Source organism: Cyphomyrmex costatus, unplaced genomic scaffold, assembly GCF_001594065.2.
Source record: "Cyphomyrmex costatus isolate MS0001 unplaced genomic scaffold, Ccosl1.0 scaffold21, whole genome shotgun sequence".
NCBI lineage: Eukaryota > Metazoa > Arthropoda > Insecta > Hymenoptera > Formicidae > Cyphomyrmex > Cyphomyrmex costatus.
Genome location: NW_017276147.1, coordinates 1,176,341 through 1,202,499, shown reverse-complemented (window position 1 = coordinate 1,202,499; position 26,159 = coordinate 1,176,341). Strand labels below are relative to the sequence as shown.

The window sequence follows — 26,159 nt, the reverse complement described above, 5'->3', positions numbered from 1 at the left end:
TGTGTTAAATTAACACGTATTTTATTCATTTATCTTAGAATTTACGTTTTAAAACACACTTTTTTTATGTTACTTTGTCCATTTACTCATAAATTGTGTCATTTTGAGTCCACTAAGAAACGTTGAATATCAATTTCACACAAAATATTTAAACAACATAATCACATTATGTTAAATTAACACTCGATATAAACCTAACCTATTAAAAAATTCAACTCAAACTGTTAACACAGACGTGAGAGGATCGTTCCTAACATAAATACGCAATTTTTTTTACTGTGTACATATGGCTATGTATAAACTGTGCAAAATTGTTTGGATAGATTAAATTATTATTAAATAAAATTAAATTAGTTAATTGGGCAAAGTTAAATTGGACAATACAATTTTTTTATGTTCTTTTAGAAAACACGATAAAAATGGTTAGAAAATATAAAAGAAGAGGCTGTCGATTTAAGGGTAGGTATGTATGTGTCTGACTCATGAAGTTATTTCTAAAAATTTTTATATAACCCCTATTCCGGGGTTATTTTTAAAAACCAAATCAATATTTATGAAAAATGCTCAATAAATCTTAAAACATATATTATCTCTTAATTATATAAAAAAGTTGAGATCAAAAATCTTACATTTTGATGTATTTGTTACTATTTGAACTTTTGACCGGGTCTTTCCTATATCAGTCTGTGTTATCACAATACGATTTTTATAACCAAAAAAATGTATTAATGAGCGACTTTTGGTCGTGGTAACGATAGCCGTTTTTCCACGTGCATTATTAAATTTAAATATATAGTTACTTCCGTTTTATCTCATTAATTATAAAAGCGCGGTTTACAATATAGTATTTTCCTGATTGTTGGAAATACTGAGGAACTCAAATATTTAAACTCAAGTGCGCAATTTGCGGTTTAGTCATCCAATTGTTGCATATTATGGCAAGTGTTGGGTAGAGAAGGGATATCGAGATACCGTGAAGCATGATTTTTACATGCAATCTCATTCAGTGATTAAACCTTGACTTAAGAGGAACGAAAGTTTCCATAATTATTCTTTGTTATAGAATTTATAGGAACATTATTCTGTTGTATATCTAATTGCACGTTACATTATTCAACAAAATATGATTTAAATTTAAATTGCAAAGTATTAATCAATGTCAAAGAAACAATATTTAAATCAAATGCCAACGGTATATTAATAAGAAATTTCAGTGTTGCAGTAATATTCACTTAAAGAAACGGTAAGTACAGATAGTTCATATATTTTTTAAGTATTATGTATGCGTGAGAGCGTGCGTGCGTATAATTAATATTGAGATAACTTTTTAACAATATCAACATAATCTCATAGTAATGTCAATGTAGTCTTACTTTTGCAAATCTAATAAGCATGAATCTGTTTGATAAGTTATATTTATTTGAAGTATTTGCAGATTACAATGGATTTAGTCCTTTTGATACTGTGCACTCTATGCATCGTTGTGATTTATGCAATTCTGCCAACAGTGCGTCATCATTATGTCATTCGACGGAAAATCAAAAACATACCTACACCTGTTATTGGTTCGATGTTAAAGTTAATGAAGTTATCAGAATATGGTAAAGAACTTTACACATAAGATTTTATCATTATTTTTCTATACAATGCAATTTACATATGTATATCTACACCTGTTATTGGTTCGATGTTAAAGTTAATGAAGTTATCAGAATATGGTAAAGAACTTTATACATAAGATTTTATCATTATTTTTGTACACAATGCCATTTACGTATGTATATTTGCACACAGCTTAAAGCTCGGTTATCTCGAAATGTCATATTTGTTGCATGTCAGAGACAACAACCGACTTGCAATAAGTTAATTGTTACATATAGCTTCATTTCTCAGTTTTTTCTTAAAAACGTAATTTCATAATTCTGAAGTCTGTAAAATTTGTGACAAACTGAGATATCTGTTCAAACTTCAACATGTTACATATATTAAAAACGTAATTTCATAATTCTGAAGTCTGTAAAATTTGTGACAAACTGAGATATCTGTTCAACACGTTACATATATGTGGAAGTGTAAAATATAATTCCAAATTATATATTTCTCAGATGTCAAAAAATGTTGCAGTGTTTTGTTATTATAAGAAAAATGAAAATAGCTATACGGAGCAATTAATCTGTGTATTATTTTTTGTCTCTAACATAATTCAACTAATACAGCGTCTTGAGATAGCCAGCTCTAAAATTAAAAATTTACTATTTAAATATAATATATGTATATATATATATATATTATATAATTATATTTAAATATATATAGTAATTAAATTAATAATAATATATTATTAATATAATAATTAATAAATTTAATCATTAGAGCACTTGAAATTGCATACAAGGATAATGGAAAACTATAAAGAAGACGGACTATACGTACAATATATCGGAATCACACCTTATGTTAACGTGTTTAAGCCAGAATACTTGGAGGTAAATAAAATTCATTTACTAACAAAAAATAACTTTTATTATATTTTTTATGATAATTATTATAATACATTATTCAAGTACGTAGAAACAGCATCTTTTTGCATTCTAATAATATTTATAAAATAATAGTTAAGTACAAGACTTTTAATTTAAAAATAATATTTATGTAATACAAAAGAACTAGTAAGGCTAATTCTACAATGTGCTTTTTGTTTCTTGTTTGATGAGCCACTAAATTTTAACATAAATTAATATGCCCAAATAAGGATATCTCGACTTTGTAAAAAAAAAATTGTAGAAAAATGTTCCAAATATGAGTATGTTTGGAAATTAATAATTTTAAAAACTCATACACTTTTGTACCTGGCAACCAATTTCCCTGAGTATTGCAATAATTTATAAATAAGATTAATAAGTTTGAATAAGACAATTTTTTTCTTATCTTTCAATGTGCCTGTCATTTTGTAATACACTTTGTGTAATTCAAATTTATATAATTTATATAATCAAAATTATATAAGAAAGTAATGTTTTTAAAGCAGGAAATTAATTTAAAGCTGAAAAATTTAATTTTATATAGCAGAAATGAAACATTATTTTTTAAACTTTTTTTGTTTATAACTTTTTTACGAGTAACGTTCGACGGTTAAAATTTTCTCAAGATCATTCAGGATCATGATCTTAACAACATATGTTATGTACAAGATATAAATCATTGAGAGGTTCCTCTAATCTACATATTTATTCAAATTTAATCTGCATATTGGTTATCAAGAGGAATGTTCAAACTTTAATTTGAACTTTTGTTCATATCAGTATAATGATTTTTATTTGAGGTATCGCTACTCAAATATATCAAAAACTTGTGCTGACATTTAGTGGTCTGCTTTTTTTTGTTAATGATTGTATATTTTATATTACAAAAATTTTTTATACAGTTTTTTATATTATTGGATTATGCGATTGTATCCTTTTTTAAATATTTACAGCATATTTTTCCCAGTACCGTAAATATCACAAAAGGTGATTTCTATGATACGATGAAACCTTGGTTGGGCAACGGACTTTTATTATCTACAGGTAAACGTACAATAAATCACATATTTATTTTTCTCATATATTTATTACGTATTTATTTTTTTCTCACATTTAGAATTCTATTGAAAATAAATTCCTGCTTATTTTGAAGCTGGATATGTATTCAAAATACTTTTATTTAAAAAAACAGTATTTGTAAAACAATTGTATTTCGACAAAGCGCATAAAAATATTTTGTATTTCATATTTCACGAAACATATAAAAGTATTTTATATTTTGTATTTCCAGTACTAAAATTGACAATAATTAATCTTTTTATTTGAATTACAATATTAAAAAAATTTGTATCTTTCTATTTTAAATATTAAATACGTAATATCTTTCATGTGCTTTGTTGAGATACATACAAAATAAAAATATAACACTTTTTAACAAAATGTAGCTATTCGGGTTGTCAAAATAATTTTGAATCTTGTAAATTACACCAATAGAGAGAAGTAATGAAATTTACACGTCGAAGTATTTCCTCGTGAATTTGTAAAAGTTTCTCTTTATTTTTTGTGATATTTTTATAACTTTATTTTTACATATCATATTACATTTTAATACTGCTTTAGGTAAACAATGGTTCCATGATAGAAAACTCATCGGGCCGACGTTCCATTTTAGTATATTAGATCAATTTGCTGTGGTTGTATCTGAAAAAGCAGAGATTTTGACAAAATGTCTTCAAAAAGAGATAGAAAAGAATCCAGGAGAAGCCGTTAATACGTTTCCTTTTATTATCAATGCTGCTCTCGATATTATCTGCGGTAATGTACCATATTTTTAATTACAATATGTATACAATTATAATATTTTGCGAGAAAAAATGTGTTGTTTGTTGTATATTTTTTGCTGCACTAAATTTTATCAATTATTCTACGGATAGGAAGAAAAATATAAAAATATGTTAACTTAAATTGTATCATAGCACTATAGGCGACATGATATGATAAATACTTTGTCAATAATTTTAATTATTATCTTGCAGAAACAGCAATGGGTGTAAATATACATGCTCAAGAAGCCGTAACCAAATATACGTCAACAGTACATCTGTCAGTTTCCAAAATTTTTATAATGCTATTATACTGTTTAATGCTATTTCCAACACAAGTGCGAATAGTTACTTTCCATGCATTTTTGCTTGCCGAATATAAATCTGTGTATTAGACAAAATTATGTTACAATCTCAAGAACAATGGCATCAAAATGACAAATTTATAAAAGTTTTTATAAAATTGTGAACAAACAATTATTTGTTAAAATTTTTTTAATGTAAAAAGATTAATTTTTAAAATTTCTCTTTTGCATTTTGTTTTGTTTTGATGTGTTTTTTATTTTTATGATATGATGATATAGTAATTTAGTAATAATTTTTTCTCACATATTATATAAGAAAAGCATTATAAATACATAAAAAGTCATTAAAACGAAATGCATTTTAAATTTGGAAATTTTAATGCTTATTTTGTGAATCATTAATGAATTTTTTGACAATGTCATAAAAACGTCAATAGTCACTTTTTATCTCTATAATACTATTTGTTCCAAATTGTGACATAATGATAATAATTGGCCTTGTTTAGAAAACAAAATACATAGAGAATGAGTATTCATACTCGTGTTGCAAAAAATGTTTTATCGGACAATGTTATTAATGAAATGGTGCTAATATAAGTTATTAGGTCCGTTTGCGTTGCTTGCACTTTTTGCACTTACCATCTTCGCTTTCTCTCTTTTTAACGCCGAATATATACCTATCTATCTCATTTTAAGTGCAAAATTATTTGGGGATTTCATGCAACGCGAACAGACATATCATTTACATGTCAAGAATTAATGTTAAGTTGTAATAATTAATTATATATGTAGTTTATTTACGACAATTGACAATCGTACTTTTAGAACTTCTTCATTAATAATGGATCGATTATTTCAACCGTGGTATTGGTTTGATTGGTTGTTCTACTCATTGCCTGCAGGGAAACAATTTAAATCAGCGCTTGATATATTGCATGGATTTACAAAAGAGGTATAAACATGCTAAAAACGTCTTTGTATTTATATTTAAGAACTTTAAGCAATGTTAAAGTTTTACTACATTTTTTACATTATTTTATTTGAGGAATGTTCATGTTAATATCTAAAACGATAAATTCTATATATGTAGGTAATAAATAAGAGGAAGATTGAACGACAATCGCAAAACGACTATACAGATCTCGAAAATGAAGACAATGAATTTAACATAGGTACTGTAAATATTTAACCTAGGTATTATAAATTTTAATTGTATATTGTACATATTTTACAAATTACACATAATTGATCTACTTTCTAAATATTCTTTATTTAATAAAATTTATTATATTAGATAAACGGAAGAGAAAGGCATTCTTAGATCTATTATTAGATCAGAATGAGAAAGATGACACCCCTTTGACCGATGATGAGTTGAGAGCACAAGTCGACACGTTCATGTTTGAGGTGAAACGTCCAAAATTAAAATTAAAATTTTCCAACTTTTTTTAACATTAAATTTTCTCTTTATTTAATTAAATTAGCAAAATAATATATCTACTAAAAGGACGTATGAAATAATATAAAAATGTTAATAGGGGCACGATACAACTGCGGTTGCGATAACTTGGACGCTCTTCCTTTTGGGGAATAATCTAGAGCAACAGACAAAAGTTCACGAGGAACTCGAAGAGGTTTTTGGAGATTCAGAAGCACCAGCCAGAGTAAAGGAGCTGTCGCAATTAAAGTATCTTGACAGAGTCATAAAGGAGACACTCCGTATATTTCCAAGTGTTCCTGTAATCTCAAGGGAACTAACGGAAGATATAAAAATAGGTAGGATATAATTTTTTCTACTACTTAAGAATCTCAAAAAATGCATATGAGTTGTATAAATTCATTTAAGTGATTAAGCTAGGGAATGCCTATATAGTATTACTGATAAAGTTAGCGTTTTAACGTTCCTCTCCTTTCTTCGTAGTAATTTCACAGAATGAAAATTCTTTTTACGATTAAAATATACATGCTAATCTATTTGACGCTGATTTTGTGTTCAAAGCTGAAAAATTGAAAAATTACAGATTTCTTTATTTATTTTCATCTTCAGTATTAGTCGCTATGCTGAGGGAAAAATGTGCCCATGTCTATGCTTGCACTAATACCCTAGTACACTCTCGCTCCAAGCAATATATTGTAGCAGGTCAATGAGCATAATGAACATGGTAATGATTATAATTACAACGACGTGTCTTAAAAGTTCCACATCGGGATTTTGCGTCGCAACATTTCTGCTCGCACAGCAATTTTTAGACGAATGTAATCCATATTATACATACATATATACATATGTATGTATGTATAACTATATATATATATATATATATATATATATATATATATATATTGTTACGTCCAAGACTCACAGAATAATTTTATCTCACGGGAAAGTGAACGAATTAGGAGAGAGGAAGAAATTTGTTTCCAGGGAGATAGGGATTAATTCGATGTCAGAGTCTCATTTCTAAAATCTATGGAGTTGTGACCTGCGTCTGTCAGATATATCTATTAGCGGACGTTTTTAACGTAGCGGTCACAATGTTTTTGTCCTAGAACGGCTCTCCTAAGCTGCCAACGAGCTTTCTCTAAGATAAATTCCCCAATTTGAATGTTTCTCATGATGGGAATATTTAATTCTTTTAAAGACTCGATTTTCACGCGCTTCGTTCGCTCCACGCGATGTTTGTTACGTTACATCATCTATTTAAAAAAGTTCTTTCATTATTAGGGATAATAATCGATAACTAAAGGAAAAGGGAAAATGGTAGGATTGTGGAAAAAAATGTTGAAAATTCTTGAGGAGAAAAGGGGGAAGGTTTAAGAATGGTATTTTATGGCTAAGCAATTTGCGGATAGGAGAATAGCGAATTATGCAAAGCGTTAATTTGTGAACAGAAAAGAAGCAAAATACTTGAAGCGTTTTATCGTTTAAGAAATTCGTGCAGAGTAGAGTAAGAAATGACTTGAAGCGTTTTACCGCTCAAATAATTTGAAGACAGGAAAAGGAGTGATTTACTTAAAGTTATTTTGCTACTTAAATATTTTGACAAGAGGAGAATCAAGCTGGGAAGATGTTGTGTTTTAAGGAATTTTTTGAATTATAAAAATTTAAGAAAAAGATAGAGAAAAGATAAGAAGAGAGAAAGAGAGTATAGATAAACGAATGTAATAAAAAATAAAATAAAAGTGAAAGAAATTTAATTACATACTTACACAGTTAAAGAAATTTGATTGAATTGGCTTTGCGGGCAGCGAGGAGTCCTCCCGGGTTGTACCGTATCTTTTCAGGGATTTTTCTGAGAATCATTGTATTTGATGCCACTGAGAGATGAAAAAAAAACTGCGATGATTTTCGGCTTCCTGCCGTGAAAACTCCGCATTTCACGAACTTAAAATCGAATAAGTGATTGAAGACTGATAGAAATATACCGAGTGTTCGAAAGTTAAATGTCAAAGCTTCAGGAATGTGTAGAGAATCAATAAACTAAGAAAAAACGTTTGGAGAGATATGCTCGTTTCGGCTTTGTTTTAGAGAAAATAGAAGGAATAGAAAAAAAGACAAAACGTAATTTTTGTTTTTGTATTTTTTTAATTACCTATTCATGTTGTATTTATTCTTGCTTAATGTAGATATATTGTTTAAAATGTTGGCCTCTTGCAGAAATGCAAGCATATTATCTGTACGGACAGCTCGTGTTGCAACCAAACACTGATCTGGTGATATTTAGTGCATTGCAGCTTCGATTCGATTTCTCAATTGTTCACTTATTGAGTTGATTGACAACGAATAATCTTCCTGCTTTAGGACCCTCTTCACAAAGAAGTCCAGTGGTGTCAGATCAGGTGATCGGAGTGGTCAAGACACTATTCCTTTATGTCCAAAAACGAAGCAACTACGTTTCGTCTTTTTTGCGATTTTCTTCAAAACGAAACAAAAACGAGTTTATTTCTTTTACTTTTTTTCTTAATTTATTATCAATCCTTTACCCACTCTCTAAGTTTTGACATTTAAATTCTGGACACTCTGTATAATAAATACCAAGTCTAACTGATTGAAACAGTAACGACTAGTCTCGGAGAGGCTCATATTCATACTCACATAGGGCGATGTCTTTCTTTGTTATTAACAATCAATCTTTGGAGTTTGAACTTTGACTAGCGTTTTCTAGAATTGATTAAATGAATTTGATTTACTAATGTGTGCAAATTCTGATTAGTCTTATTTAGATTTAGACGCGCACGATCTGCGTCGAATACTGATAATTAAAGATTTTCCGCGAGAAATTTATTTGAAATTGATCTTCTAGCCCCGCAACTAGAGGTCTATCAGTTAAATTCGTCAACCAGAAAAAAATTGAATTTAGGTTTTAACAAACAATATTCGATTTGCTACGGTATCTTCAAATTAATTGTTTTCGCAAATAAATTGTTCTTGCAAATTTTTCATGAAAAAGAAAGAATTATTGAGTTAATTCTTCGTATGTAATAATTATATATACATACATATACATATATTAATTATTTAATTTTTTGTAGATAATTATATACTTCCGAAAGATACCACCGTCATATTAGCGATCGCATTAGCACATCGAAACCCAGCGGTTTGGCCGGACCCAATGAAATTCGATCCGGATCGCTTCCTTCCAGAGAACTCGAAGAATAGGAACCCGTATGCATATGTTCCGTTCAGCGCTGGACCGAGAAACTGTATAGGCCAAAGATTCGCTCTACTCGAAGAGAAAATCGTGTTGACTGCTATTCTCAGGAAATGGAGAGTAAAAAGTGTGAAAACACTCGACACAATTAAGTACGGCGGCTCTCTCATTTTCCGGCCGAGCGAAGAGGTATTCATACATTTCACGCCGAAGAAATGAATAGTTTGCTATCAAATATGTTTTTGTGACATAAATTTTATACAATAAAACAAGAAAATAATGTAATATACAAGGCCATAAGGGTCAACCGCAGTTTGTTTATATTGCAAAAAACAATTTAACAGACAATACGTTAAATAAATGTATACGTTTCGACTCCGGTTTGAATTATCTTCAGCATTAAACTAAAAAATGGTATTGCAACAACTGAGATATTGCATCGCTATCACAATATCTTCATTCTGTCCATTGTGAAACAGTTATGATGCAAGAGTAGGTTGTCTAACACAGTTACAACGTTGAGTTGCGATAAAACAACTTAAACTGGAAATTAAAAATTATAATTTTTATTAATTTTGTTTTTATTGCATAATTATAATATACATATATAGAGTGCCCAGAAATTCGACGATAATCTTATTGCACTTTTATTACTTGATTTTTTATTACGAAGTTTTACGCTCCAATAAAGATTATCCTTGAATTTCTGAACACTCTGTATAATATACAGAGTATTGTCTAAACGTACATAATGCACGTATCCTTTTATATATATTATATCTATACGTGTTTAACATTATAAGATTCGAATAGAAAATATCAAAACATATATATTAATACAACCATATCTACTTTTATAATAATAATAAAACGTTTACAATAATAATTTATAGCAATAATTATTACTTACACTTTTATCTTGTATTGGATGAAACATATATTGGATAAGTGGGGAGAATAAATTTATTTGTTCAATTTAAAGTAATTTTACATACTGTGATCTTCTTCCTTGTCTTAACTTTGCCTTAACAACTATAAATGGCAATATAGTTTTCTAGAGTTATAGATCAAATGTAAAATAGTAACGGGAAGAAAACACGGAAGGTTTTTTTATCGGGAATTACTACGAAAAGTCGATAAAAACAAATTTACCAGATACGTAAGATAGAAGTTAGTATTTATTTAAATCTATGATAATTAAATTAATTTGATTTATCACTTTAAAATTTACATATGTAAATTTTCTATAAATTGATTCGCATCGTATTAATCAGTAGATAATATTTATAAAAAGTTTTTTAATCTTATTTAATTGTAAATATATTTATAAAAATAAATACTAAAAAATATTTTTTATATTATGCTTTTTTTATGTTGTGCGCTAATTGGGATATAAAACTGATATTTTAAATTTTGTGAATTAATTTCGCATTTGTTCGTATGAAGACATAAACCGCTAGAATTTACCGCTATTTATATTCCAAGGTTGGAAGATTTTTTAAATTTGAGGATATATTTTCTGCGAAGTATTTTTTGGAGGTTTAGAAGAGAAGACGCTTGGAAGAATTTATGAGGCATTTTTCGAGAGGAAAATATTAAGAGATATCTAAATTATATGGCTAAAATATTGAGAAAATCGCAATATAATGGAATAATTTTTGAACATGGACCTGGCAACATTGTAATAGTGTCTTCCTGAACGCGTTCACAGTGAGCGCGATCATCGCAATGTGATTGGTTCCCTCAATTTGAAACTTCACAGAATCGTAATTGCGCGCCCAATCTAGAAACTCGGGACGAGCAGTTGAAATTGCTCCGTGTATTTCTTGCTTTTACTAGCGTCTAAAAGAAATCTCAATGTGTGTATGTGTGTGTTAATAGTTCAAGTGATGAAAATACAAAGTGTATATGTACGATCTGAACGTAACGTGTATCGTGAGTCATCTTCTATGGTGTATTGATCAAATATCGGCAGTATAACCTTTAAGCGTCGACCAAGGAACCGTTGTCTTGGCCAGCTTACGGATTCCATATTCTGTGGAAATGCAGTCAGGATGCAACGTGTGGAAGATCATTATCAGGTATTTATCAATAATCAGGGATTGATGTTGAATTCGCCGAGTTGAATTTCTAACAGCAGAAAGAATCATACGCTTATGCTCCGTTAATTTGCTGTCTACAACAATAATAAATTTCAAATTTGTCATTGTATTTCTGTATTGAGCAATATCGCATTGATTGCTCGAATATTTACATCGAATAGTATTCTGCGTTCTTTCCCGGTGTGTCATTTTGATAATTGCAAAAATTTACTGACTTATATTTGAATTTAATATATAATTAATATAATATTATTAATAATATAGCCTATTTTCTATGTAGCTGACCTAATATACATTTTTGTAAAATGGATATATTTGATAAAAACGAAAATTCAAGTGCGATGAAAAAAAAATTTCTTGTCAGATGGCGCGTAATGCTCGTTGTGATATTATCGATCGAGTTTCTTCCGGCGCAATCGCTTCGTCTCGGGAGGTAATTCGATGGTAACGAAACTTAGCATTCGGCGCTGTAAGTTTCCGGTGTTTCGTCATCATCAGGAGGAGAAACACGAATAGAAATGAGTGTGATAGATAGTAAATAACCTCACTTAAAAAAATTTTTTTAATATCGTGTGTGCAGTGATATCCAAGCGTTGAGTATAATGTTTCGAATACATCATTTCACTAATATGACCTCGCGTGTCGTTGCCATTAAAAGAAACGATGTGAGATTCGTAAGTATTCGTAAAATTAAAGAAACTGTCCAACGACTGCTGGGTATGCATTCCAACGAGTTGCCATATCGACACATTTGTCAAGTTGGCGATCCTGTCTTGCGCGGTCACACCATGAAGATAGAACCTGAAGTTATAAGAACGGCGGAATTTCAAAATGTAATTGAATATGTATATGAAATTGGCTTCCACGCTATAAATTAGATTTGCTATATTGTTAGGTCAACTGTTAGGTCTCCATGGAAGAAATTTCTACTAAAGAAAGTCACGTCACAAAGTTACGTAACGAAATCATGTAATAAGTAATTGAAATATGTTAATCACATAACGGATTCTAAATCAATACGATTTTTTTAATTCACGTATGTTTTTTTCATTTATTTCTATCATTTAATTATTTACAATTCGATAACTATAAAATTATATGAGAGATGAAATTATTTTTAATATTATGTGATTTTTCAAATTATGCGATTTAAAAAAAAATATGATAAAACATACTGATTTGGAACAATCCGTTATGCGATTTTTACTTGTTTTATTTACATAATTTTGTGATGTGTGTAACTTTGTGACGTGATTTTTTTCAATAAGGATATTTTTACCAAGTTTTAACTTGCTATATACTATTGCGAAAGTGACAATTAAAAAAATACTTTTTTATCATAATTTTTTTCTTTTTTCCTACTTTATGAAAAATTATGCAAAGAATTATTGATGTTCTATTCATCAAGATACATTTCTAGAAATTTTTATGGTAATTCTACAATATGCTCTTTGTTTCCTGTTTCTTGCTGTTTGTCTCTTTTTGATGAAAAGGCAAGAGACAAACAACAAGAAAAAGGAAACAAAAAGCACATTGTAGAATTACTATTAAAGATTTTTAGATTAGAGAAATGCGAATTTTTAAAAATTCAAGAAATTTGAAATTACCAATATTTAAATGAAATTGTTGAATGACTAACTTTATATTTTTTTATCACAATACTTTTCCAACATTATTCACCTCAAATTATTTCAGATTTTTTGAAAGTAATCGTCAATATTAAAAAATGGAAAACATGATAAATATGTTATGTGAGATATGAAAATTAAAAAAGGGAAGGTGAATTTTATAAAACATTCAGTTATTTTCAACAATTATGTTTTTTTTTTAAGAGTAATTATAAAATAAAATTTAAATTATTTTATAAAAAGCAAAGCAAGAATAATTTTTATATCGTATTTTTTTCACATTGATGTGAATTTTAAAATTAATTTTATCAAATATTCTTTTTTATTATATTGTAGGTATTGTCACTACTATTCTAAATTAAAAATCTTATGATTTGACATAAAAATACAGAATTGCATTGGTGATTGCTGTTTATTATTTAGGTAATCAAGCATTTGATAAATGTTATGCGGGCATATAATACGTTCGGTTTATCTGGACCACAAATCGGACTTCCCTGGCAAATATTTGCAATCCAATGCACAGAGGAAATTATGGAGGGGGTTGAGGAGGGTCTTAGGAAGACTCGTGAAATGAATATCATCCCAGTGACAATTTTTATCAATCCCGAATTAAAAGTTATAGATTATACACCTATCACTCTTTACGAGGGATGTGGAAGTATTCTAGGATATTCTGCTGCTGTGCCGAGAGCCTACGAAGTAGAAATTAAAGCATTAAACGCTTCCGCCGAACAGTTCACGTGGAAAGCACGTGGATGGTCTGCTAGAATAGCACAACACGAATATGATCATTTACAAGTAAGTAAGAGTTATATCAGAAACAGGAATATTCTCATATCACACTACAAATACGTAGAATAACAACAAATTAGTTATATAGAAAGTAATTTGTTTCTATTTCTCAGGGAAAGCTGTACATAGAGAAAATGGACGTAAGGACATTTCATTGTATGGTTTGGGATAGAATTAATAAAAATAAGGGTAAAATACGCTTAACTTATTCGACGTAACATTAATTTGTGTATGACGCATATAAATTAATATTTATATTGATTGAAATAAATGCACAGTGCTCACATTAAAACGAGCATTAAAATTAAAGTGTGCTTATTTATAGTATACATATATAAAAGTAATATTCCAATCACTTTAATTAATTGTTATTAGTGTCGTTTTTAAAGTTATAGCTGTTTCTTTTATCACATTCACATTTTTTTATAGACAGATAAAATTTTAAATATATAGATTTTAGAATACAATCTACTCTTTATTTACAGAATGATAATAATAATTATTTTTTGTAAACATCTTGATCACGTTCATTCTTCGATAACGAAACGAACTAAAAAAAATATTTTATATTTTCCTTGAACATGTATTCAAAGATAATAAACATTGAAGGAAAGAACGATTTTCCTGAAAGATTTACAAATACGAAAATAATTTTGTTAGCCCATTAAAATAATTTTAATGATAACTCAAACTGGTTACTTTCTAGTATATTCTTATCAACATTTCTTACAGCATTGTTCATCATTTTTCAATTTCCAACATAAATTATTTTGGCGGTCTAATAGAATTATTTTCAGAGCTGTATCCAGCAAATTTTTAGATTTTTCAGTAAAATCGTTATTTTCAAGTATATCTATATGATATATAATATCTCTGACAATAGAATTTACCTTAACAATAGAAATTTTGTACCTTAGATTTTTCTTTCAATATACAAGCAATTTTTTATAACATTAACTTAAAGAGTAACAGCTACATAAAAAATAGGATATTTTATTTACGCAATTTTCAGAATACAATCATAATAGACTATCAGATATACAGTCACAGGTACACGGAACTACATCGTACCGAACGAATAGAATAAATATTTCATTCGTATAAACCGCATTTTGCATAATTCTGTTGAATTTACACTTCCTTGCGTTACATTCAGTTGCTATCTTACTAGCGCAGCTTTGAATATCGTTCAATTACATTTTATATTTCTATCACGTATATGGTAGTTACATCTTTTAGTGGTCTCTGATATGATAACAAATATATATTCTATTAACGTATATACATTGCAGCTATGATTCTTTCTGTGTGTTTTGACTGCGTTTTTCGTTAACAAGAAAAAATAATTCTCTAATTATTTTGAATATTTTATAAATATGTGAATTATATATATATATATATATATATATATATATCTCAGCATGCAAAATTTGCACTTTTTCTCTTCCTTTTTAATTGCGATGAGTTTACATTTCTGAGAAAAATTTTAAATAAAATTGTTGCTTGTTTATTTTTTTTATTTAAAACGTGTTTTATCTAGATAGAAATTCCAACAGTTAGAGCGGCTGATATAAAAAGCGAGTTATAAATATCACAACAGTTGTGGTATGAAAAATTCCTTCTCGATATCGTAGATATTTTGTTTATTATTTCGTGTACGTCATTAATGTACAGAACTGTTTTGGACCATTCAAAGAGATGAAATGCGTTTTTCTGGTACTCAATTTTTTCAGCTGCATTAGTTGTTCTCGTATTCATAATAATTAATCACGACTCTGCGTGTTTCCCTAATTATATACTTTTATTAGAGTTACATTATTTTATGACATGTATTATGTACACTTAAATTGTATCTTAAAAAGCGTTTGTTTTCCCAGAGTATTTCTTGCTCCGACAACATCTGAAAATCTAAAAGGAACATGAGTTATAAAGATATTATTACATATACATTTTAAGTTTATTAACGTTGTTTTGTTCGTCTTTCTTTAGAATTTACTGAATAAATAGGATAAGACCGTATCAAAAGAAAATACATTAAAACGAATCTCTTCTAAAATATCATACATAATAATAGAGACAAGAGAAAACAAAATTATAATTATTTAATAAAAAAATATAATTGGACTTTATCATTACATATATTAAAAAGTTGAGACCAACTTTGCTACTTATCTTATGATATTAATAATTTTGAATATAAAATTACGTATTAAATTTATTTCATAAGACAGGAAGCGATTGAAATTTAGATTTTTGCAAATAAAAAATAAATAATAGCAATAAGTTTAGACTTATTTTCTACAAATTCACAACCACATCTAGTGCGCATTTAATGTATTCACATAATTTACAATCGTTATTACTATTAACAAAAAGCTTGCCGTTGACTGTGAAGATATATAATTTTATATATGAAATTTTATATCTTTGATTTTATTTAGTTTAAATTATGCGTAAATTTTATCTTTTAATTCTTAAGCTTATTGATTGAAGAAATATCTTAGCTGTAAACAAGAACCTTTAGTCTTGAATTCTTCAGATTTTTTTTTATTCAAAGAATTCTTGTATACGAGAGGAACACGACAATTACGCGATGATGTTACGTGTTATAAATCATTGTTCCTAAGTTTTAAATATAACATTTTTCTAACATCGATTAATCGTGACTCTTAATGAGTTCATTTTCTTAAAAACATCGCATATTAAACTATGAAGAAATTGCAGTAAATATAACATTTTGGTCCGTTGATTTTTTTTAAAAGACTATGAATGGTACGCCAATAGAGATAATTTATAGTGATAGTCAATATAATAATACCACCAGAAACACATAGAAAAACATAAGCAGTAAGCGAAGTGGCCAATCACAATAGAAAATATAAGACAATGGTTACGTTTTCTGCTATAATTGGCCAAATTGCTTACTGCTCATATCTCATTATCTCACTACGTTTTTCTATGTATTTTGGCTTTACTCTTTTAAGTTAGATATAATAATGTAATAACACAGATATCTCTTTGCGACTAAAAAATGTCGCATGTGACTAGAGAGAGAAACTCGATTTAAATTCTTGAAACGAAATAATTGTATTTTTGGCCTAAATATTAATATACAAGGACTAGCTTGACAGCAGAAAGAAATCGTTCCTTTCCAGTATACTGTAAACGCAGGTGTAATTGAGCCGATTGCATCGTTGATTGACGGAAAGAGCCAGAATTAAAGGAGACTTCGATATTTTCATATCCTCCCAGATATTTTCATATCCAGGTGTGTACTCGTTGTTGCTGAGAGTTTTCTTCCTCCTGTCAGGACACGTGTCCTCTGGTCTGCGAAGTCCTCCATTTTTTGCCATGATCGCGATGATGAGCCAACAGCCGGTCGTTTCCGCTTCTCACTGATTGCAGGTGCAGCGGTATTCGCACCGTGCCTATCGAATTAGAAATAGGGCTTGTTTGCATCGATACATCGATTGCTACGTATCGTGCTATATCCAATTATACTACGGTGATTAACAGCGCCGTTTCGTGCCGTTGAGTTTAATCGTATGCGTACGTTCAGATATAATTCGTGCGAGTTATCGAATTCATCGTTATGTATGAGAAATCAAACAAGGCTCTAAAAAAGTGAATGTTACTTTTTATTGCGTGCAATTCTAAAATTAATAAAAACTTAACATGTAACATAACTAAAATGTTAAGGATATATGTGTTCTTAATTCAAACATAATAGATGGAAATACTGTGAAAAATAAAAATTCAATGATATTTTATGAGAATATAATTAGATAAAATGATATTAGTATTTATAACAATAATCAAACAACAAAACATCTACTCAATTAAAGTGCTATAGGAAGCGCGTTAAAATCATATATATACTAAATGTTTTTATCTTAACATATTTTGTTAGCAAGAATTAATTCTTTCAGCAGTAAATTGATATGGAAATTCTGTATGGTTTTGCATTTGTTAATCAAATTTATTCCTTTAAATTCTAAAGGTTTAATTCTTGATCTTGCAAAGAATATTTCTCGCAAGTTAACAAATGACAAACATGCAATCATAATTTATTTTTCGCGTTCGTTTCATGTTTATTACTTCCCGTCAGAATTGTTGTATTGTAATCGATACGAACCACGGAATGCGAAGCGAACAGCTCGTATCTGCATTATACATTTAACACTAAATATATTTGATTCTCACCTGGCATCGAATTTTCGTACAAACAATTTTTATGTCGAATAACAATTTTACGTTCCGTATTAAATGCATAAATAATTTAATACGCTTCAAGAACGAGCCGGTATCTTCGATTCCATTAAATCAAGTATGTACTCGAGTGCTCATAGGCAAGATGTAAGCTTTGCTCGGAATTTCGCGATGATCAGAGCGAGGTGCAATTCCTGACCGCAACAACGTTGTCACGATCGACGTCGACAAGAACGTCAGGGACCAAGTGACGCAAATCTATAGAAGATGTTCGCGTGTTCCCTTGGGCTAGATCAGTGTCCTCGAAGTGAGACTCTGACTCGCTTGTAGGCGTTGTGGAACCGGTGGTGCAAGTGTGCTCCGAGAAGGTGCACGTACCGTTCCGCGATATTCTGGTGTGCATGTCTGGACTACCAGTGCAGCTGTATCTGGATGTCACGGCCTCCGAACGCGACAGAGACGGCTCCGATGTCACACGCACCCACGGACACCAGAAGAAGAATTGAGCGAAGCCACGGCGGAATCTGCACAAAACATGTTGGAGATCGATGGAGTATATCTCATGATTCATTCTTAAAACTATCAAGATACTCCTACAGCGCATTTTATTCGAAGGACATTCTACATTTTTAGGAACATCCCTTGGAGATGTACTGTATGGGATACAATATTGCATGGATAATTTTCAGTCGAATAATCTTTGTTTTTTACACGTAAAGAACATGAATAAATGAGCATTATATTGTAGAATATATTTACTGAAATCTCACTAAAAATATAAATATAAATCTGCTTCAGCGAGAGAGAATTAAGATTATCTAATTCAAAGATTATTTATATGCCATAGTAATTTTAATATAATATTTTTATTTGCCACATCATAAAGCACAAAGTTTCATTCTTTTTTCTCTGATATATTCATGAAGACAGAATGATATATAGTAAATCGTGCATGTCATCAAATAAATTTGGTTCTCCTAAGAGAAATATCTCATTCAATTCAAAGATACAATTCATGCGTTATATTATATATGTATAATACATAAATATATATATTTGTTTTTTCACTTGCAGAAAATAAGTCTTTGAAAATAGCGATTGTGAATCACAAATGTTTTCTCACATGCAGCTCATATTCTTATTGTGATACATACGGAAAAAGAATGATCTTTTAAGAAAAAAACATTGGCAGAATCACCTAATTGTCCCGGATGAAAAATCACGCACGTAATAATATAGAAAGAAAACTAATTCAATTATTATTATATAATACATTACGATCCTATAGCTGCGCCATTGTTATTATTATTCACAATCATTACGACATCGTGTTCCGGATGCGAAAACAATGATATTCGCGTATAGTGTTGTACGTATATGAATATTTATGAGACTGAAGCATATTCTGTCGATAGCACGTGGAAAATTGAAATTGTGCGTTTGACCTCCGGATGCCTGTTACATCGCAGCGAGGTGTTCATCATATATTACATTTCCACTTTATTAGTTTTGACGTTACATTTATTCTTTTTTTTTTCATATACAAATAAATAACCGATATTAATAAGAAACGAAACGCACGTTACGTGTGACGTGTAAGAGGGGATTTGGGAGCGCAAAGGGGAATTCGAACCACAATTTGATCATCGACCTTCGTCTCAATACTTTCATTCCCATTTCCTTTTGCGAATAAAGTGAAATTATTTTAATTGCTCTCCGAAGATTCACACGGCTTTTCTTGATGGACATCGATTGGTCAGCGACGTTTACTGAGTTGGCATATGGATTTAAAAACATATCCTTTACGATGCAACTCTATGACGATATAAATCGCTTATTTTGCATATATTGGAATCTCAGTTTGGTCGACCACGTTTTCATTATCATGGATATTCATCATTTAAATGGATTGTTTGTGTAAACGCATTAATGGCAACGACGTTACTTCCTATTTCTGTATAATAACTTTGCCAGCGTTCCCTACCCTCGAAGTATCTCTAAAGTCGGATAAGCTTATCTTTTGTGTGCTATATTGGATTAACTCTCGACAGTTCGTCAAACACTCTCGATGAGGTAGCGACGATAAAATGAATTGCCGGAAATCGAATTTTAATTAAGAATCTTATAAGATAAAACTGCACTATTGTGTAATAAATGACCAAATTATTTTTACATACTCTGTAATTTTACAAATGTGTAAATACGTCCATTTTTAATCATTTTATCTTAATAACAAAGGTTATCAAAGTAGTTTAAAAAAGTTAACCAATACAATTTGAAAATTAATAGAATTTATACGTGACATTTTAACAAAATATAAGATATATAAACGATAGAAACTCAAACTTATATTGAGGATCTGTACTTTAAGAGCAATATTTTGTAGCGAAGACTCGTGTTTAATTTGTGTAGATCCACTAATTAACATAGAATAATTTAAGTTAGTCCTTGCTTATCGCGATGGGCAAACTTACGAAGCGAAGCACTGCGCGGTATCCAAGATGTTGAAGAGGGAAACTTTCACGAACTCTGTTAACAAATGACGAGAGGATTCGTCGATACTGTATCTATGTATTTGCCTATCTCACGAAGTTTGTAGAATCTGCACAAGGACTCTCGAGAAATAATCTCTTGGATATATTTACAACGCTAACATCGTGAAAAAATTAAACCTGTGTTACAATTATATTAAAATTGTGATACGTTTTAAAAAGCATTGCGAATAACAAAGCAAAAATCTTACCTAGTATTCATCCAACAATAAATTATAGGGTTGTACATGCTATTGGACATCGCTAGCCAATATATGCCCAGGAAGACCTCCTGGATGTACGGTTCATTTGTAATCTCTGGCAGATAGGATGTCACTATGAAGTACATATGAAACGGAAGCCAGCACACTGCGAATATTACTACTACGACTATCATCATTTTTACGACCTGAAATATAAAGAAAAATCATATCAGACAAGACATAAAAGAAACCAGTTTCTCCATGATTAATTCTATAAAGTTAGACTTTCCCGATAAAGATAAAAACAGCGAAGCTATTTTCAGTACCTTCAAAATTTTATTAAAAAAGTTACATTATTTATATTTTATAACGAAGCAATTACAAAAATATATTAAAAAATTTTAGATAAATGAACTTGAATCCTCTTTCATATTTACGTTAAGATTTTCTTATAAAAGTTATGTAAAATAATTAGAGAAATAATTACATTACAGTTTTAAATTGTATTATACTTGAACAATATGTATAATAAGAGAATAATCAGCTTATATGTTTCATATTTAATTAAATTCGATAGATTATATTCTGCTCATTTTAATATAATATGTAAATAATCGTAATTATTTTATATTATAGATGTATTTATATACGAATATGTGACATATGATGTTATGCCGCCAAATTACCGATGATTTTAATGAAAACACCTGTTAGATTCGTTGTACATGCAACGCGCACGCTGCGAATGAGGATTCCCGCGAATATCAATTCTCGTATTCATAATAATATTCTGTGAATTATATTGAAACAATACGATTAATCATGATAAATAAAACTATCGATTGCTTCTATATGCACTTCCTACTTCACCAGTTTCGAGATCGGAAAACTATAATGAATACTTCTTTGAGTTTGCATTTTCTGTAAAGAATTTTACAGGTGATTAAAGCCACGATAACGAAGTGCTTGTAGCATATCAATTTCTCCGTCGTTTTTGTTATTATCGCGAGATTCAATTTTGTCTTACCTTCTCTTCCGCATTATACTCCGTTATATTACACTTTTGTCTGTTCGAAGAGGAATTCTCCTTTCCGTTGAAATTAACGATCTACTCAACTTCGCACAGGTATAGTTCTCGTAATCAGTTGAGGACAGCTTATAGAGAACGGCTATTTGAGAAATAACTTAAATTGGATTTCTTGAGATAATTACGAGCTGTACCTTATTATCGTCTTTAAATAATTAAAAAGTAGATTTACGTTCGTTCCGTAGATAAGGTATGTGATTTTTACTATAGGTATGGACCTAGCGGCTAATTCAATTATAATTTAGAACAATGAATACTGTTCATTCATTTTGTATTGAAATATACAGTTTTGGAGTTTCAATGCAAACACTTCGAAAAATTGCTTTAGTGCAGCAGACCGTGATATTTCCTTCGAATATTTATGCCTGATCGTTGGCAAGTGTTTGTAAAGCTTTGAGATACTTCCGGAGCACATTTTTATTGCTTCTATGCTGCTACGTTTTCTACGAAGTCGGATAAGAATTTGCATTTTTCTTTCTTGCTCGAAAAATCCACGATAATCGCACCAGTGTTTTATTCGCGGCAATGAATTTTGAGTAGCCCTGTCTTTGTAGGTATAACTTATTTTTTCTTTTCTTTTTCTTCTTTGCAATTTTTTTTAAATTCGCAAAAATGTTGAATAAATGAATTTAAAGGATAAAGAATTTTGTTTTGTTACATGTAAGAATTTTATTTGTCATATATGTAATATCAAATAGTACAAAAATCTCTCGTCTTAAAATGAAACTGAATCGAAAAAGACATGTTGAAATTAAGAAATGACTAATCCATGTTTAATTGCTTTTATTTTAAGGAAAGAATCAGAAGAATCGATCATCCGGAAAATCCGAATGCCAGAAGGGAATTAGTGGGTGGCTTTCATCGTTATCAGTGCAGATTCTTCCGCTAAAAGAATTAAGAGAATCATTGATGTTCTGAAATAACAGGAGGGATGAAAGATTTGATCTTATACTGTTCGGCCTACGCGGACTTAGCCGATTTTTTTATTCGGAAAGAGAATGATTCCGCTGCCGCTGCTAAAGTATAATTAAGGCCAAGAGAAGTAGTTCGTTTCGGCGTATGTTTGCGTCCCGACGACTGGTCACATTATCCGACATCTCCTTTCTTCCTCGAAATGTCAGACTTCACCGTCAGCTTCACTGTTAGTTTCTCTATTGTTCTCCCGGGTTTGCAGTAGCGCGCGTATTCATACACCAGCGTATTTGACACGATCTCAGAAATCTTCCTTCTGCGAGATAAATTGTTACAACGACGTAACCACCATAAAAGAGGCATTATTTATTGTTTATATTACCGAGCCAAGTATTTAAAATATTTCAGATATTATATATCTCCTTTATTTTCTCAACGACGATTCAATTAAACATCATTGTTTTATCATTGTACGTTCAAAGGTACGACACAAAATTGGATTCTTGTCGTTCTTTTGGTAAACGTGCTCAGCATTAAGATTTCTATTTATAATCGTATTTCGGTTGAGAGAGTAAACTTAGCGGAAAGCAGTTCTAAAATATAATACGATTTAATAAATAAATCTTGGTAGTTAATTCGATGTCCGTTACGTTGCATTTGTAATCAGAACTTAATTTGAATGAAGATAAAATTTGTTTTAAGTATTTTATTTCCTGCAGTTAAAAATCAATTTTTAAGAAAAATTATTGTAAATGTGTACGTATGTTAATAGTTTTTTAATCGTATAACATATTTTGTAAATATTTTAGAAAAGAGCAATTATTTAAACTTGTTATAAAAAACTTGACTTTAATTTCAACCAATTTTTAGAGTATAAAACAGTAAAATAGAAATAAACTTTATTTTTTAAATAATATTGATATTTATCAATCTCTATTTAAGTAGAACAATTATATATATATATATATATATATACATATATATATCATTTAAATTCTCATTAAAAGAAATAATTAAGTAATTCGCGTGTAATAATTTAAATTTGCTATTAGTAATATACATATTTATACTATATTAACAATATATACATATATATATTATTAAATTGACAATTATTTCGTCAATTAAAATTTAAGCAACGATATTTTTATTCTCAATCTCGAAAAAAATTAATCACTATTTACAAAAATCCAATATAACACTGAAAGATAATGATTAATTATTCTGATCTTATTACACTATTAATTACTAATTTTAATATTAAAAGCACAGTCTTTAATAAATAATTAATCATTACCTTCAGCTAAAAATTTCTGTAAAAGTAGACGATTTTAATCAGTTCGTGAAACAAAACGCGAAATTTGAGATATTAACTTATTTATATCGGAATGCGAAGAATAGATATTTGACGCGGTTTTATTTTATGATAGTATTAATATTTCGAGACGATGACAACTTTGCTGGCTCGTGATGTCGCGCTATATTTACACATAAGATCGTCGTAATATCACTCGCACAATGAGATTCAAGCCAACAAATTGCGGCACGTTCCGCTTCGTATTATTCTATATTGAAAAAAAAAGGATGTCATAACGTATTGACAGCATTATTTTAATTGAAAATAATTTTGTTAATTTAATAGTACTATTAATAAAGCAAATACATCACGTATTCATGCTTTAATAAAATTTTATTTGTTTCATTACATTATAACAAGATTACTTTCACTTAAAATAATGCTGTTAATGCAACATTCTTTTTCAGTGTACAAAACGTGATCGTAAAAAGTAGACGACGCTTATTTTACAATTGTTACAGTAAATTCTTATTAACACGTAATTAAAACTTTATGAATGTGTCGAAACGATTATCACGAAGCAAATATTTCACGCGGTTTATATTTTATTTGAAATATGAGGCTCAGAACGATAGAAAATATAATTTATTGTCGCGATATTTGCGGGCAATCAATAACTCATTACAATAACATATTTATTAATAATTAGATTTCGCTTATTTTTTGCAACGCAAAGTATAAAAAAACGACGGTCTAAATCGAACGATAATAAGTTTTTTTTTATATAAAATGATATAAATAATATATTTATATAAAATAATTTTATTTTGTTTCTTTATACTTTGCACATTTATTAATGTTTAAATCTTTTATTGCGCTTTAAACATTTAGACATAATTTATCATTTTGCTGTAGCGCGCAATAATATATAGACTCGTTCAATCGAATTATTTATTGAAATAATGAGAAGTCGCGTTATATCAATCATGTACGAATAACTAATTTGAAGTGAAAAAAGAAACAGAATATTTAGTGTATAATTACTTCTCAGAACTTCTCGGAATACGTTAAATGTTACCCGTCGCGTCGTGGAGAATAGAGTTTGGATAATAGTTTGTTGTTTATTTTGATACGCAATGCTGCTGCGCCGCGCGAACCGTATTATCGTTCACGCGGCGATTAGCGAGATTCAAGTTGTAAAGTAGCGGTGCATACTATTCTGTACTAAAGATCCTCTAATAAGAGTTTGGACACGAACAGTATTTTGTATGCAGGTCTCTAGTTTCAGCAAATTCAGCTAGAGAGTACATTCACTATTTCTTTCTTTTTCTATGTTATCTTTTTCTTATCCTTCTCTCAGGAATTACTAAAAATACAAACTCTCTAATTAAAACTGCACTGGAAAAAGAGTTTGGTAATAGCTATCAAATGTTTAGTAAAATAAATGTTAAAAATATGTATAATCAACATAAAAATATGTATACTATATATATATATATATAACAAAAAATATATATAATTTAATTTTAATAGTATTATATCATACGATTTAATTTCTTATAAATATTAAATATTATACTGCAATCGTTCAATAATTTTATTAAATATTTAGAAAATTAAAATTATTTTTGGTTATATAAAACAAACATTTAATTAGTATTATTTTACCAAATTCTTTTCTTAGTGTGCTCGTTACACGTCCTTTTATCAGTTTTTATCAAAAGATCTCTACTCGGTACAATGAAATGTGTGTCGCGTACAATTACGTCAAGTGCCATGTAAAGTACGAACGATTATTTTATCATTACTAATATGCGGAATTAATCACGTTTTCACAAATATCGTGTTACAGAAGTACAAATAAATCTGAGAGGAGGAGATTGAGATGCATTGAGCGACAACGGAGAAATTATAGGGTAAGTAAATTATTATCTCTTATTTAACTTGTTACTTACAAAAGGAATCGTTTATAATTAATTTATATGCACGGGTGTATTATATTCGCACTACAATGCCTTACTGATGAGTCCAGTAGTGGAAGTCGGGAAGTATATATACACTACAATGCCTTACTGATGAGTCCAGTAGTG

At 29.4% G+C, this 26,159-nt stretch overlaps 3 protein-coding genes across 3 annotated transcripts in view; 2 read left to right on the top strand and 1 right to left on the bottom strand.

The window, feature by feature from the left end:
• The first annotated feature begins 1,681 nt into the window (after window positions 1-1,681).
• On the top strand, window positions 1,682-9,646 carry LOC108773486 (cytochrome P450 4V2-like). The gene is made up of 10 exons (XM_018539307.1): window positions 1,682-1,718; window positions 2,374-2,486; window positions 3,476-3,566; window positions 4,143-4,337; window positions 4,559-4,625; window positions 5,476-5,602; window positions 5,741-5,822; window positions 5,945-6,057; window positions 6,189-6,426; window positions 9,184-9,646. Exons 1-10 carry the CDS (start codon window positions 1,688-1,690, stop codon window positions 9,522-9,524), a joined length of 1,398 nt encoding a protein of 465 aa, XP_018394809.1. The 5' UTR covers window positions 1,682-1,687; the 3' UTR covers window positions 9,525-9,646.
• Window positions 9,647-11,992: 2,346 nt separating this feature from the next.
• On the top strand, window positions 11,993-14,102 carry LOC108773482 (peptide deformylase, mitochondrial). Its single transcript, XM_018539303.1, has 3 exons — window positions 11,993-12,240; window positions 13,459-13,836; window positions 13,944-14,102. Exons 1-3 carry the CDS (start codon window positions 12,010-12,012, stop codon window positions 14,046-14,048), a joined length of 714 nt encoding a protein of 237 aa, XP_018394805.1. The 5' UTR covers window positions 11,993-12,009; the 3' UTR covers window positions 14,049-14,102.
• A 2,913-nt stretch (window positions 14,103-17,015) lies between these two features.
• LOC108773446 (tachykinin-like peptides receptor 99D) overlaps window positions 17,016-26,159 on the bottom strand; it is a 15,886-nt gene continuing 6,742 nt past the window's right edge. Inside the window, exons 3-5 of the mRNA XM_018539255.1 lie at window positions 20,783-20,979; window positions 18,418-18,563; window positions 17,016-17,258 (exon numbers count right to left, since the gene is read on the bottom strand). Coding sequence (XP_018394757.1) covers window positions 17,137-17,258; window positions 18,418-18,563; window positions 20,783-20,979 — 465 coding nt within the window. The 3' untranslated portion in view covers window positions 17,016-17,136. The remainder of the gene's footprint in view (window positions 17,259-18,417; window positions 18,564-20,782; window positions 20,980-26,159) is intronic.

Excerpts from the sequence above, each read along its gene's own strand:
- LOC108773486 (XM_018539307.1), top strand. The coding sequence starts at position 1,688 with ATGTTAAAGTTAATGAAGTTATCAGAATATG. Across the intron at positions 5,823-5,944 it reads AGACAATGAATTTAACATAG|ATAAACGGAAGAGAAAGGCA; the intron begins GTACTGTAAATA and ends TTATTATATTAG. Across the intron at positions 6,058-6,188 it reads TCGACACGTTCATGTTTGAG|GGGCACGATACAACTGCGGT; the intron begins GTGAAACGTCCA and ends AAATGTTAATAG.
- LOC108773482 (XM_018539303.1), top strand. The coding sequence starts at position 12,010 with ATGTTTCGAATACATCATTTCACTAATATGACCTCGCGTGTCGTTGCC. Across the intron at positions 12,241-13,458 it reads GAACGGCGGAATTTCAAAAT|GTAATCAAGCATTTGATAAA; the intron begins GTAATTGAATAT and ends TTTATTATTTAG. Across the intron at positions 13,837-13,943 it reads ACGAATATGATCATTTACAA|GGAAAGCTGTACATAGAGAA; the intron begins GTAAGTAAGAGT and ends TCTATTTCTCAG.